The 14,121-nt window shown below is 38.8% G+C and overlaps 1 protein-coding gene across 2 annotated transcripts in view; it reads left to right on the top strand.

The window, feature by feature from the left end:
* Window positions 1–14,121, top strand: part of LOC101680281 (zinc finger protein 215) — a 104,874-nt gene that overhangs the window by 2,740 nt on the left and 88,013 nt on the right. For both annotated transcript variants that reach the window (XM_045065871.1, XM_004780178.3), the window contains exon 2: window positions 5,526–6,094. In XM_045065871.1, the coding sequence (XP_044921806.1) occupies window positions 5,695–6,094 (400 nt within the window). In that variant the 5' untranslated portion in view covers window positions 5,526–5,694. The remainder of the gene's footprint in view (window positions 1–5,525; window positions 6,095–14,121) is intronic.

Here is a 14,121-nt window from a genome sequence, read left to right as displayed (position 1 = left end):
TTTTAAGATTTATTTACTTGATAGAGAGAGAGAGAAAGATCACAAGTAGGCAGAGAGAGGGGGAAGTAGGCTCCCCGCCAAGCAGAGAGCCCGGTGTGGGGCTTGATCCCAGAACCCTGAGATCATGACCCGAGCTGAAGGCAGAGGCTTAACCCACTGAGCCACCCAGGTGCCCCAAGATTGCCTGTCTCTTAAACCATTTTAGAATTTACCTTAATCTCATCCTGTTTTACTAAATGGCTCCCTAATTGTTTCATAAATTTACCACACATCCTTTTGAATCTCTATACATCAGGCAAGTGTCTTTTAATTTTTTTAATAAAAATTTTATTTTACAACAATTTCAGACTTAAAGAAAAATCGAGAATATAGTACAAAGTGTTTGCATATACCACATACCCATTTCCCCGATTAGTAGCAAATCAGTATGTTAATTAGATATAATTAACAGATCTAATTAACATACTGAATTAGATAACTGAAGTCCATACTTAAATCATACTTCTTTGATTTTTGCCTAATGTCCTTTTTCTGATTCAGCATCCCATCCAGGATGTCATATTACATTTAGTTGTCATATCTCCTTAGGGTCGACTTTGCTGTGACAGTTTCTGAGACTTGTTTTTAATGACCTTTATAGTTTTGAGGAGTACTGGTCAGGTATACTGTAGGAAACCCATCTATTAGAATTTGTTAGAATTTCTCATGATTAGACTGGGGTTATGGGTTTTGGGAAGGCAAATCTTTCTACCACATCATCTCAGAGGGACACACTGTAACATGACCTGTCATTATTGATTTTAACTCTGATCACGTGGCTGAAGTATATTTTTTAAGTTTCTCCACTATAAATTTATTCTTTTTCCTTCTTCCCATATTTACTCTGGAAGGGATTCACTATGCAGAGCCCAATCTCAAGGGATGGAGAGTTATGCTCTTCCTCCTGGAAGGCTGAGTATCTACACAAATTATTTGGAATTCTGCATGAGAGATTGGTCTTTTTTTCCCCCCATTTATTTATTGGTTGAGTCAGTCATGTATATTAGTGTAGCTTATGGGTATTAATTTTTATAGTTTCAGTTATTGCTCATATTGTTTCAGCTTTGGCCATTGATGGCTCTTTCCTTTGGCTCCTCTTTACCTTGTACATTCCCCAGTAAGTGGTTTTTGAGCTCTTATCTATATTCAAGCACTTCAAGATGCTCCAAGCCCACCATATGTGTGTGTGTGTGTGTATTTTTTTTTTTTTTTTTTTGAGAGAATGAGACGGCACAAGTCGGGGAGAGGGACAGAGGGAGAGGCAGAGGGAGAAGGACCCCCCCTCCTGCCAAGTCAGGAACCTGGTGTGAGATCATGACCTGAGCCAAATGCAGACACCTAACCAACTGAACCACCAAGGCACCCTCATCTTGTATATTTCTTGCTCCAGTTCTAGAATAAGTCGTTTCTCCATGGAGCCATGGTTCCTTGTATTGAAGAATGGTATTAAAATCTGAGATCTGGGAGACCCTTGACCCCCTTTACCCATTCCTCCCACCTACCACTCTTCTCTAGCAACCACCAGGTTGTTCTCTGAACTTTTTTTTTTTTTTAAGATTTTATTTATTTATTTGACAGAGAGTGATCACAAGTAGGCAGAGAGGCAGGCAGAGAGAGAGGAGGAAGCAGGCTCCCTGCTGAGCAGAGAGCCCGATGCGGGGCTTGATCCCACAACCCTGGGATCATGACCTGAGCTGAAGGCAGAGGCTTTAACCCACTGAGCCACCCAGGTGCCCCTGTTCTCTGAACTTTTATTTTTGTTTAAGATTATACATATAAGAAAAATCATACAGTATTTTTCTTTCTCTGACTTTGTTCCACATCATAATTCCCTTAAAGTACATCATGTTGTTGCAAATGGTAAGATTTTATTCTTTTTATAGCTGAATAATATTCGTGTGTGTGTGTGTGTGTGTGTGTGTGTAAATAAATTCCTTTATCCATTCATCTATCAATGGACATTTAGGTTGTTTTCGTATCTTGGCTATTGTAAACAGTGCTGCAGTGAACATGAGGGTGTGTATATCTTTCCCACGTAGTGTTTTCATTTTCTTTGGAAAAATACCCAGAAGTGGAGTTGCTGGATATAGGGTAGTTCTATTTTACTGTTTTAAGGAACCTCCACACTATTCCAGAGTGGTTGTACCAATTGACACCGCCATCAACAGTGTACAAGGGTTCCTTTTTCTCTGTATCCTCAGCAACACTTGTTATGTCTTGTCTTTTTCATAATAATCATTCTTGCAGGTGTGGGGTGATGCCTTATTGTGGTTTTGATTTGGTTTTGCCTGATGATCAGTGATGTTGAGCATATTTTATGTATCTGTTGGCCATCTGTATGTTTTCTTTGGAAAAATGTTCAAATGTCTTTGGAAAAATATTAAAATCTTCTGCCTATTTTTAAATCAGGTTTCTTTTTTGTTATTAAGTTGTAGGAGTTCTTTATATATTTTGGATATTAATCTCTTACCAGATATGATATGCAAATATATCGGCAAATCAGTCAATGCGATACACAACATTAAGAAAACGAAAAATAAAATCACATAATTTCAATAGATGCAGAAAAATGATTTGACAAAATTCAACATCCATTTATGATTTTAAGAAACTCAATAAAATGGATATTGATAGGGTGCCTGGGTGGGTCAGTGGGTTAAGCCGCTGCCTTCGGCTCAGGTCATGATCTCAGGGTCCTGGGATCGAGTCCTGCATCGGGCTCTCTGCTCAGCAGGGAGCCTACTTCCTCCTCTCTCTCTCTCTGCCTGCCTCTCTGCCTACTTGTAATCTGTCTCTGTCAAATAAATAAATAAATCTTTAAAAAAAACATGGATATTGATTGCATATTATCTGCCAAGAAGTGGATGAGTGTTCTTTTAATCCCTATAATTCAATCAGACAGGTATTTTTATATCCATGTTACAGTTGAGAAAACTCAGGTTTGGTTAGATAATTTGCTTAAATTAGTACAGCTGGTGTTTAACGTCATGTCAGTATGACTCCCAAGTATGTACTCTTAGTCACTGTGTATCCTCTATAGCAGGGTTTCTTTACTTTGGAATTACTGACACTTTGGGCTGGATAATTCTCCATTGTAGAGCACTGTCTTGTGCATTGTAAGATGTTTAGCAGGCTCCCTGGGCTTCTCTCAGTGGATGCCTATAAGAGCCCCCAGTTGTGACAGCTAAAACTGTCTCCAGACATTGTCAGATTTCCTTGGTATCAAATTGCTCATGAAAACCCCTGGCTTAGAGAAGCATGATAAAATGAACGCTGAAAATTGAATTGCATCCATACTTGGAGAATTGTAAATTGGGTGAAAAGCTGTATCTGAACTTCCCTTAGCGTAATGACTGTTGTAATTTGACAAGCTCTTTGGGGAACAATGAGTGTTCTGTTCAGAGTTGTTAAAAGAGATGCTCAGCGGCACCTGGGTGGCTCAGTGGGTTAAAGCCTCTACCTTCGGCTCAGGTCATGATCCCAAGGTCCTGGGATCGAGTCCCACATCGGGTTTCCTCCTCTCTCTCTGCCTGCCTCTTTGCCTACTTGTGATCTCTGTCAAATAAATGAATAAAATCTTTAAAAAAAAAAAAGATACTGGCTCTTTTGGGAAGGCTTTTCAGTCCATATGCTTTTTGCACAACCTCTGTTGATCTCTTGACTTGGCTATACCCTATAAGGACTCCCACTGAAGAACAATGCCAGTTACTCTGCTAGCAAGTTGTATTTTCTCTTCAGTGGCCTTCTGAATGAATTAGTACCAAATATGGCCCGTGTAGTCTTCTGAGCCTAAATGTTCAGTTGAGCCTATAACTTCCTTAGTGAACATTGCAGACTCTCCCATAGTGAGTCCTAACAAATGAAAACTCCTAATCATTATAATCTTGGAATGTACTTTTTTTTAATTGAAGTAAAATTAGCATACAATATTAGTTTCAGGTATACAACATATTCTGCAGTTCTGTACAGTGCTTAAAATGCTCACCACTATAAGTGTTGTTACCATCTGTCATCATAGGTTATTACAGTTTACTACATATATTCTTTATGCTGTATTTCTCATCACTGTGACTAATTTTGTAACTGAAATTTATACTTCTTAATTCCCTTTATTTTTCATATCCCCCCACTCACCTCCACTCTGGCAACCACCATATTTAAGAGTCTTTTTGGTTTGTTTGTTCGTTCATTTGTTTTGGTTTTTAGATTCCACATGTAAGTGAAATTGTATGGTATTTATTTTTCTCTCTTATTTCACTTAGCGTAATATCCTCTAGATCCATCCATGTTGTTGCACACAGCAAGATCTCATCCTTTTTTTTATGGCTGAGTGATATCCCATTGTATATGTATACTACCTCTTCTTTATCCATTCATGTTGGGTTGCTTTCATATCTTAGCTATTGTAAATAATTCAATAAACATAGGGGTACGTATATCTTTTTAAATTACCGTCTTCATTTTGTTCAGTGAAATACCCAGTGGTGAAATTACTGGATCATGTCCTATTTCTGTTTTTAATTTTTTGACAAACCTCTGTATTGTTTTCCACAGTGGTTGCACCAGTTGACATTCCCACCAGCAGTATACAAGATTCCTTTTTCTCCACATTCTTACCAACACTTATTATTTCTTGTCTTTTTGATACATTTTATGACAGGTCTGAAATGATAGCTCATTGTGGTTTTGATTTGCATTTCCTGATGATTGGTGATGTTGAGCATCTTTTCATGTAGCTATCAGCCATTCATATATCTTCTTTGGGAAAATGTCTATTCAGGTCCTCTGCCCATTTTTTTTATTGAATTTGTGTGTGTGTGTTTCAAGTTGTATATATTCTTTATATATTTTGGATATTAACTGCCTATCAGATATGTGATTTTCAAATATATTCTCCCATTCAGTAGGTTGCCTTTTTGTTTTGTTGATGGTTTCCTTTACCATGCAAAATTTTTTATTTTGATGTAGTCTCAATAGTTTATTTTTGTGTTTGTTTTTCTTAGCAACATAAATGTGTTGCTAAGGTCTCGGACATGTTGCTAATGTCCGAGAAACTACTGCCTTTATTTCTGTTATGAGTTTTATGGTTTCTGGTCTCTTATTTTATTTATTTTATCATTTTGAGATTATTTTTGTATATGGTGTAAGAAAGTGGTCCAGTTTCATTCTTTTGCATGTAGCTGTCCAGTTTTCCAGCACCATTTATTGCAGAGGCTGTCCTTTCCCCATGCTTGCCTCACTTATCATAGATTAATTAACCATATAGGTATGGAGTTTTTTCCTGGCTCTCTAACCATTTCTTTTTTGTTTTGTTTTGTTTTGTTTTTTAGATTTATTTATTTATTTATTTGACAGACAGAAATCATAAGTAGGCAGAGAGGCCTATATTTTTAAGAATATTATTTGTATTATAATATCTTTTAACACTATGCTAATATGTGTTCATTAAATATAGGTCATATTGGTGTCTTTTTTCATTCTCTCAGGTACCTGATTATTGGCTGAAGCTCCTGGAATTTTTCTCATATTGAGATAGAACTTGGCTGAAATCACATTGCACATATATTGTACACAAATGCTTAGCCCAAGCCCAAAAATTACTAGAATCCTCCAGTTAGACAAATTCAAACTACAGTGGGAGTTCTGTCTAGGAAGATGCAGCCTCTGAACAAGTTGATGGCTATCTCAAAACCTCAAAACCTGATTCAACGTGAACAAAGTGAAGTCCTGAAAGCAGAAGTGTCCTGGCAGCAGGAATCCATTCCAGTCATGGAAACATACAACTCTGAGGCCTCTCGTCAAAAGTTCAGACATTTCCAGTATTTGGCAGTGTCTGGGCCTCATGAAGCCCTGAGTCAACTCTGGGAGTTCTGTCTTCAGTGGCTGAGACCAGACGTTCATACAAAGCAGCAGATCCTAGAGCTGTTGGTGCTAGAACAGTTTCTGACAATTCTCCCTGAAGACCTCAGGACTTGGGTGAATTTACAGCATCCAAAGAACAGCAAAGAAGTGGTGTCCCTCATAGAGGAAGTGATTGAAATGCTTAAAGATGAAGGTGAGAATGTAGAAAATTGGCAATAGAATTATTACTATTATTGACCCTTATGTGAAATAAAAAAAAAAAAAGGAAAAATTAGCTTGTACATACAGAGAACAGATTGGTTGCCGGAGGTGAAGGATGGGCAAAATGGGTGGAGGGTCACAAGTATAGAAACTTCCAGGTATAAAATAAATAAGTCATGGGGATGTAATGTACAGGATAGTGACTATAGTCAATAATACTGTATTGCATATTTGAAATTTGTTAAGACATTAGATCTTAAGGGGCACCTGGGTGGCTCAGTGGGTTAAAGCCTCTGCCTTCAGCTCAGATCATGATTCCAGGGCCCTGGGATCGAGCCCCGCATCAGGCTCTCTGCTCCGAGGGGAGCCTGCTTCCTTCTCTCTCTGCCAGCCTCTCTGCCTACTTGTGATCCCTGTCTGTCAAATAAGTAAACAAATTTTTTTTTTTAAGATTTTGTCTATTTATTTGACAGACAGAGATCACAAGTAGGCAGAGAGGCAAGCAGAGAGAGAGGGGGGAAGCAGGCTTCCCGCTGAGCAGAGAGCCCGATGCGGGGCTCCATCCCAGAGCCCTGGGATCACGACCTGAGCCGAAGGCAGAGGCTTTAGCCCACTGAGCCACCCAGGCGCCCCAAATAAACAAAATCTTAAAAAAAAAAAAAAACAAAAACAAACATTAGATCTTAAGAGCACTCATTACAAAAAAATAATTTTTGTAACTATATGTGGTGACAGATGTTAACAGAGTTACTTTGGTGATCATTTTGTAATATACATTAAATATTAAATCATTATGTTGTTCACCTGAAGCTAATAGAGTTGACCCATGAACAACATGGTTTTAAACTGTGTGGGTCCAGTTATACATGGGTGTTTTTCAATAAAAATCAGCCATGCCCACTGATTTACTTTTAGTCTACAGTTGATTTCATGCCATGAGCAGAGTTGATTGGCTATAGCAGAGACTATATTGCCTGCAAAACCCAGAATAGTTGCTATCTGGATCTTCACAGAAATTGTGAAATTATCAGTGTCTTGTTTAAGGGATAGACCTGATGACCCTGAAAACAGGAAAATGAGTTGAGATAGATGAGGTGTTAAAGAATGTGGGAGTATTGGGAAAACAGGAATTTGAACCTGAAGGAATTATGGGCTGCATATAAGATGTGAGTAGGGGTAAGATTTGATGTAAATGTGCATGTTCTGCCACACATGAATAGGGCACAAGTAGCAGATGTTATGGGAGGGGATTTATACAGTAGTTATGTGGCATGTTGAATTTGAGATCTCTATAGGTTTGGAAATTTACAGGTATGAATAGAAGTAGGAAAAATACATATCGTTAGGGAGCATCAGTATTTAAGGTCTGTCATAGATCTAACTGCCCATTACAGGAAATACAGAGGATGGAGGAACATGTTAAATCATATCATGGGAATGCCATTAGTAAAATCTAAACTCTGGGAAACTGTAAGATAATCTAGTTTCTAAAACAATGATTTGATTTATTTATTTTTTTAAAGATTTATTTATCTGACAGAGAGAGACACGGTAAGAGAGGGAACAGAAGCAGGGGGCATGGGAGAGGGAGAAGCAGGCTGCGTGCCAAGCAGGGAGCCTGATGTGGGGCTCGATCCCAGAACCCTGGGATCATGACCTGAGCCGAAGGCAGACGCTTAAATGACTGAGCCACCCAGGCGCCCCTAATTTTATTTTTTTAAAGATTTTGCTTATTTAGAGAGAGCACACATGTGCAAGCAGGCAGAAAGGAAGAGAGAATCTCCAGCAGAGTCCATACTGAGCAGGAGCCCAACATGGGGCTCCATCTCATGAGCCCAACATGAGCCTGGGGTCATGACCTGAGCCGGAACCAAAGGTTGTACGTTTAACCAGATGAGCCACCCAGGCACCTCTCTACAACAAAATAATTTTAAGGGGAAGTTGTGATACGGACAAGAGATTTAGAAATTAAATGTAAAAGATGTGTAACAAATCAAGAGAGTGTGTGAACCTTATAAGTCATGAGGCAGTTGATTGGATATTTGACAAGGAATTATTGGCTGAGGAGAGTGATGATATTATTGCTTTATTTAGTCCTTATTTGAAAAAGAAATAAAAGATTAAACAGAAGAAGAAAAACCAGGTAAGCAGGCTAGAAAACATAATCTGGGACATTAGAGAACCAGGAAATGTTAGCATCTTGAGCTAGGAAAAGAGAAGTATTCAAGAAGGGAGTGTCAGCACTGGTATGACAAAAAGGTTCCCCTATTACGATGAGTTTTGAGGGTGCCTGGGTGGCTCAGTTGGTTAAGTGACTGCGTTGAGCTCAGTTCATGATCCTGGAATCCCAGTATCAAGTCCCACAACATGCTCCCTGCTGGGCAGGTAGTCTCCTCCCTCTGACCCTCCCTCTTCTCATGCTCTCTCTCTCTCTTTCTCTCTCAAATAAATAAATAAAATATTTTCTAAAAAAGCTTTAAAAAGATGAGTATTGAAAGCAATTTAATGAAATTGTTGATTATGAAGTAATTGTTAAGCTTTAGAACAGTTTTAGAGAAGGAGTTGAGGTGGTGCTTGGTAGTTAGTTATATTAGTTTTCTATTGCTGCCATAACAAATGACCACAAAGTTAGTGAATGTATTATTCTACAGGTCTGTAGATCAGTAGTCCAGAATGGCTCTCCCTGAACAAAGATCAAGGCATCAATAGGACTGCATTCCTTTTTGGACCTCATGATTCCTTTCACCCCTCTTCAAAGCTTGCAATGGTGAGCCATGTGCTTTCCACAGTGCTTCCTCTTACTCTCCATTCTGTTGTCACAGTACATGCACTTGCTCAGTAGAGCATGGTTGCTTTCTCTCCCTCTCTCACTTACCCTGACCAAAGCTGGGAAACCTGTTTTTTAGGATTCATGTGATTAGATTGTGATCACCCAAATAATAAAGGGTGATTCCTCATCTCTCAAGGTCCTTAACTTTAATCATATCTGCTGAATCCCTTTTGCCAGTGTATCCAAGGATTAGGGGTGTGTATCTCTGGGGTCTTTTATTCTCCCTATCACATACATACTCCCCACCACCACCACCACCAAAAAGAGATGGATGCGAAGGTGTGAATGTGATAATGATTATAGACTATTCTTGAAGTCTGGTTGAGAAGGAAAGGAGAGGTTGCCAGGTAATAGAGGAGTGAAGAAGGTTTTTAATTTGTTTTACCTGTCTTGGCTCTCTAAAGAACCCACCCAAAGGGCTTTCCCTTGTTTTATCTGAGTCAGAACTCTCCCAGGGCAGAAGTGGCCACCTGGGCAGCATTTGTCAAAGCATTTAATGGGAAATGTATTAGCCTCTCCCACCTAAGATAGTGAACACAAAAAGATTGGGAGGAAAGGCTGAGAGGTATGAGATGCTTTGGGGAATAAGGTTTTTGAAAAGTTCTTACATACTCCTAGAGATGTAGAAGGCAGGGTACATGTTTAGAAGGACCTGATAAGGCCTTACTTAACTCTCACCTCTGGCTGACCTTCAAGCTTTGCGTAAACAGAAACTAAAGACTAAGATAATGTTGAAAAATTATCTGGCTAAGTGTTGAAGGCAAGTCTCAACACCTGCAGCCCATCTGCAAAGACTAGGAAATGACTTTTGTTTGTGGTTGTTTTGTTTTGTTCTGTTCTGTTTTGATTCCAGGTAGCTGACCACTAAGCTAAGGGAACAGACTTAAGTGGGTACACACAACCAAGAATATAGATGTTACAAATCAGTTAAAAAAAGTAAGTCAGTGATGAACAAGAATTAAAACAGTCAGGCCCACAGAAATTGACAAAAATGAGGGAGAAATAGATCAAGAATAATCTGGAGACTTAAGCACCCCACTTTCATTAGTGGATAGAACAGGAAGAGAGACGAAAAAGGAAACAGAAGACTTTAACTACTCTATAACCAAGTTAGACCTAACAAATATATAAGCACTCTACCCAACAACAGTAGAATGTATATTCTTTTCAAATGCACATGGAATATTTTCCAGGGTAGACCAAATGTTAGGCAAAAAAGTGACAATTAATTTAAACATTTAAATCATACAAAGTATCTTTTTTGACCACAAGAGAATGAAATTAGAAATCAATAATAGAAGGAACTCTAAAGGGACGCCTGAGTGGCTCAGTTGGTTAAGGGTCTGCCTTTGGCTCAGGTCATGATCCCAGGGTCCTAGAATGGAGCTTCACATTGGGCTCCCTGTTCAGTGGGGAGCCTGCTTCTCCCTCTGCTTCTGCTTCTCCCCCTGCTTGTGGACTCTTGCACTCTATCTCTGTCAAATAAATAAAGTATTTTTTTTTAAAAGAAGGAAATCTGGAAAATTCATAAATATGTAGAAATTTTTTTTTTTTTTTTTTTTTTAATTTTTTATTTTTTATAAACATATATTTTTATCCCCAGGGGTACAGGTCTGTGAATCACCAGGTTTACACACTTCACAGCACTCACCAAATCACATACCCTCCCCAATGTCCATAATCCCACCCCCTTCTCCCAAACCCCCTCCCCCCGGCAACCCTCAGTTTGTTTTGTGAGATTAAGAGTCACTTATGGTTTGTCTCCCTCCCAATCCCATCTTGTTTCATTTATTCTTCTACCCACTTAAGCCTCCATGTTGCATCACCACTTCCTCATATCAGGGAGATCATATGATAGTTGTCTTTCTCTGCTTGACTTATTTCGCTAAGCATGATACGCTCTAGTTCCATCCATGTTGTTGCAAATGGCAAGATTTCATTTCTTTTGATGGCTGCATAGTATTCCATTGTGTATATATACCACATCTTCTTGATCCATTCATCTGTTGATGGACATCTAGGTTCTTTCCATAGTTTGGCTATTGTGGACATTGCTGCTATAAACATTCGGGTGCATGTGTCCCTTTGGATCACTACATTTGTATCTTTAGGGTAAATACCCAATAGTGCAATTGCTGGATCATAGGGCAGTTCTATTTTCAACATTTTGAGGAACCTCCATGCTGTTTTCCAGAGTGGCTGCACCAGCTTGCATTCCCACCAACAGTGTAGGAGGGTTCCCCTTTCTCCGCATCCTCGCCAGCATCTGTCATTTCCTGACTTGTTGATTTTAGCCATTCTGACTGGTGTGAGGTGATATCTCATTGTGGTTTTGATTTGTATTTCCCTGATGCCGAGTGATATGGAGCACTTTTTCATGTGTCTGTTCGCCATCTGGATGTCTTCTTTGCAGAAATGTCTGTTCATGTCTTCTGCCCATTTCTTGATTGGATTATTTGTTCTTTGGGTATTGAGTTTGCTAAGTTCTTTATAGATTCTGGACACTAGTCCTTTATCTGATATGTCGTTTGCAAATATCTTCTCCCATTCTGTCAGTTGTCTTTTGATTTTGTTAACTGTTTCCTTTGCTGTGCAAAAGCTTTTGATCTTGATGAAATCCCAGTAGTTCATTTTTTCCCTTGCTTCCCTTGCCTTTTGCGTTGTTCCTAGGAAGATGTTGCTGCGGCAGAGGTCGAAGAGGTTGCTGCCCGTGTTCTCCTCAAGGATTTTGATGGATTCCTTTCGTACATTGAGGTCCTTCATCCATTTTGAGTCTATTTTTGTGTGTGGTGTAAGGAAATGGTCCAATTTCATTTTCCTGCATGTGGCTGTCCAATTTTCCCAGCACCATTTATTGAAAAGGCTGTCTTTTTTCCATTGGACATTCTTTCCTGCTTTGTCGAAGATTAGTTGACCATAGATTTGAGGGTCTATTTCTGGGCTCTCTATTCTGTTCCATTGATCTATGTGTCTGTTTTTGTGCCAGTACCATGCTGTCTTGATGATGACAGCTTTGTAATAGAGCTTGAAGTCCGGAATTGTGATGCCACCAACGTTGGCTTTCTTTTTCAATATCCATTTGGCTATTCGAGGTCTTTTCTGGTTCCATATAAATTTTAGCATTATTTGTTCCATTTCTTTGAAAAAGATGGATGGTACTTTGATAGGAATTGCATTAAATGTGTAGATTGCTTTAGGTAGCATAGACATTTTCACAATATTTATTCTTCCAATCCAGGAGCATGGAACATTTTTCCATTTCTTTGTGTCTTCCTCAATTTCTTTCATGAGTACTTTATAGTTTTCTGAGTATAGATTCTGTGTCTCTTTGGTTAGGTTTATTCCTAGGTATCTTATGGTTTTGGATGCAATTGTAAATGGGATTGACTCCTTAATATCTCTTTCTTCTGTCTTGCTGTTGGTGTAGAGAAATGCAACTGATTTCTGTGCATTGATTTTATATCCTGACACTTTACTGAATTCCTGTATAAGTTCTAGCAGTTTTGGAGTGGAGTCTTTTGGGTTTTCCACATATAGTATCATATCATCTGCGAAGAGTGATAATTTGACTTCTTCTTTGCCGATTTGGATGCCTTTAATTTCCTTTTGTTGTCTGATTGCTGAGGCTAGGACCTCTAGTACTATGTTGAATAGCAGTGGTGATAATGGACATCCCTGCCGTGTTCCTGACCTTAGCGGAAAAGCTTTCAGTTTTTCTCCATTGAGAATGATATTTGCGGTGGGTTTTTTCATAGATGGCTTTGATGATATTGAGGTATGTGCCCTCTATCCCTACACTTTGAAGAGTTTTGATCAGGAAGGGATGTTGTACTTTGTCAAATGCTTTTTCAGCATCTATTGAGAGTATCATATGGTTCTTGTTCTTTCTTTTATTGATGTGTTGTATCACATTGACTGATTTGCGGATGTTGAACCAACCTTGCAGCCCTGGAATAAATCCCACTTGGTCGTGGTGAATAATCTTTTTAATGTACTGTTGAATCCTATTGGCTAGTATTTTGTTGAGTATTTTCGCATCTGTGTTCATCAAGGATATCGGTCTATAGCTCTCTTTTTTGGGTGGGATCCTTGTCTGGTTTTGGGATCAAGGTGATGCTGGCCTCATAAAATGAGTTTGGAAGTTTTTCCTTCCATTTCTATTTTTTGGAACAGTTTCAGGAGAATAGGAATTAGTTCTTCTTTAAATGTTTGGTAGAATTCCCCCGGGAAGCCGTCTGGCCCTGGGCTTTTGTTTGTTTGGAGATTTTTAATGACTGTTTCTATCTCCTTACTGGTTATGGGTCTGTTCAGGCTTTCTATTTCTTTCTGGTTCAGTTGCGGTAGTTTATATGTTTCTAGGAATGCATCCATTTCTTCCAGATTGTCAAATTTATTGCCGTAGAGTTGCTCATAGTATGTTCTTATAATAGTTTGTATTTCTTTGGTGTTAGTTGTGATCTCTCCTCTTTCATTCATGATTTTATTTATTTGGGTCCTTTCTCTTTTCTTTTTGATAAGTCGGGCCAGGGGTTTATCAATCTTATTAATTCTTTCAAAGAACCAGCTCCTAGTTTCGTTGATTTGTTCTATTGTTTTTTTTTGGTTTCTATTTCATTGATTTCTGCTCTGATCTTTATGATTTCTCTTCTCCTGCTGGGCTTAGGGTTTCTTTCTTGTTCTTTCTCCAGCTCCTTTAGGTGTAGGGTTAGGTTGTGTACCTGAGACCTTTCTTGTTTCTTGAGAAAGGCTTGTACCGCTATATATTTTCCTCTCAGGACTGCCTTTGTTGTGTCCCACAGATTTTGAACCGTTGTATTTTCATTATCATTTGTTTCCATGATTTTTTTCAATTCTTCTTTAATTTCCCGGTTGACCCATTCATTCTTTAGAAGGATACTGTTTAGTCTCCATGTATTTGGGTTCTTTCCAAACTTCCTTTTGTGGTTGAGTTCTAGCTTTAGAGCATTGTGGTCTGAAAATATGCAGGGAATGATCCCAATCTTTTGATACCGGTTGAGTCCTGATTTAGGACCGAGGATGTGATCTATTCTGGAGAATGTTCCATGTGCACTAGAGAAGAATGTGTATTCTGTTGCTTTGGGATGAAATATTCTGAATATATCTGTGATGTCCATCTGGTCCAGTGTGTCATTTAAGGCCTTTATTTCCTTGCTGATCTTTTGCTTGGA

This window comes from Mustela putorius, unplaced genomic scaffold, assembly GCF_011764305.1.
Source record: "Mustela putorius furo isolate JIRA1106 unplaced genomic scaffold, ASM1176430v1.1 tig00003859_pilon_pilon_pilon, whole genome shotgun sequence".
NCBI classification, from domain to species: Eukaryota; Metazoa; Chordata; class Mammalia; order Carnivora; family Mustelidae; genus Mustela; species Mustela putorius.
This window is presented reverse-complemented; position numbering and strand designations above follow the sequence as displayed.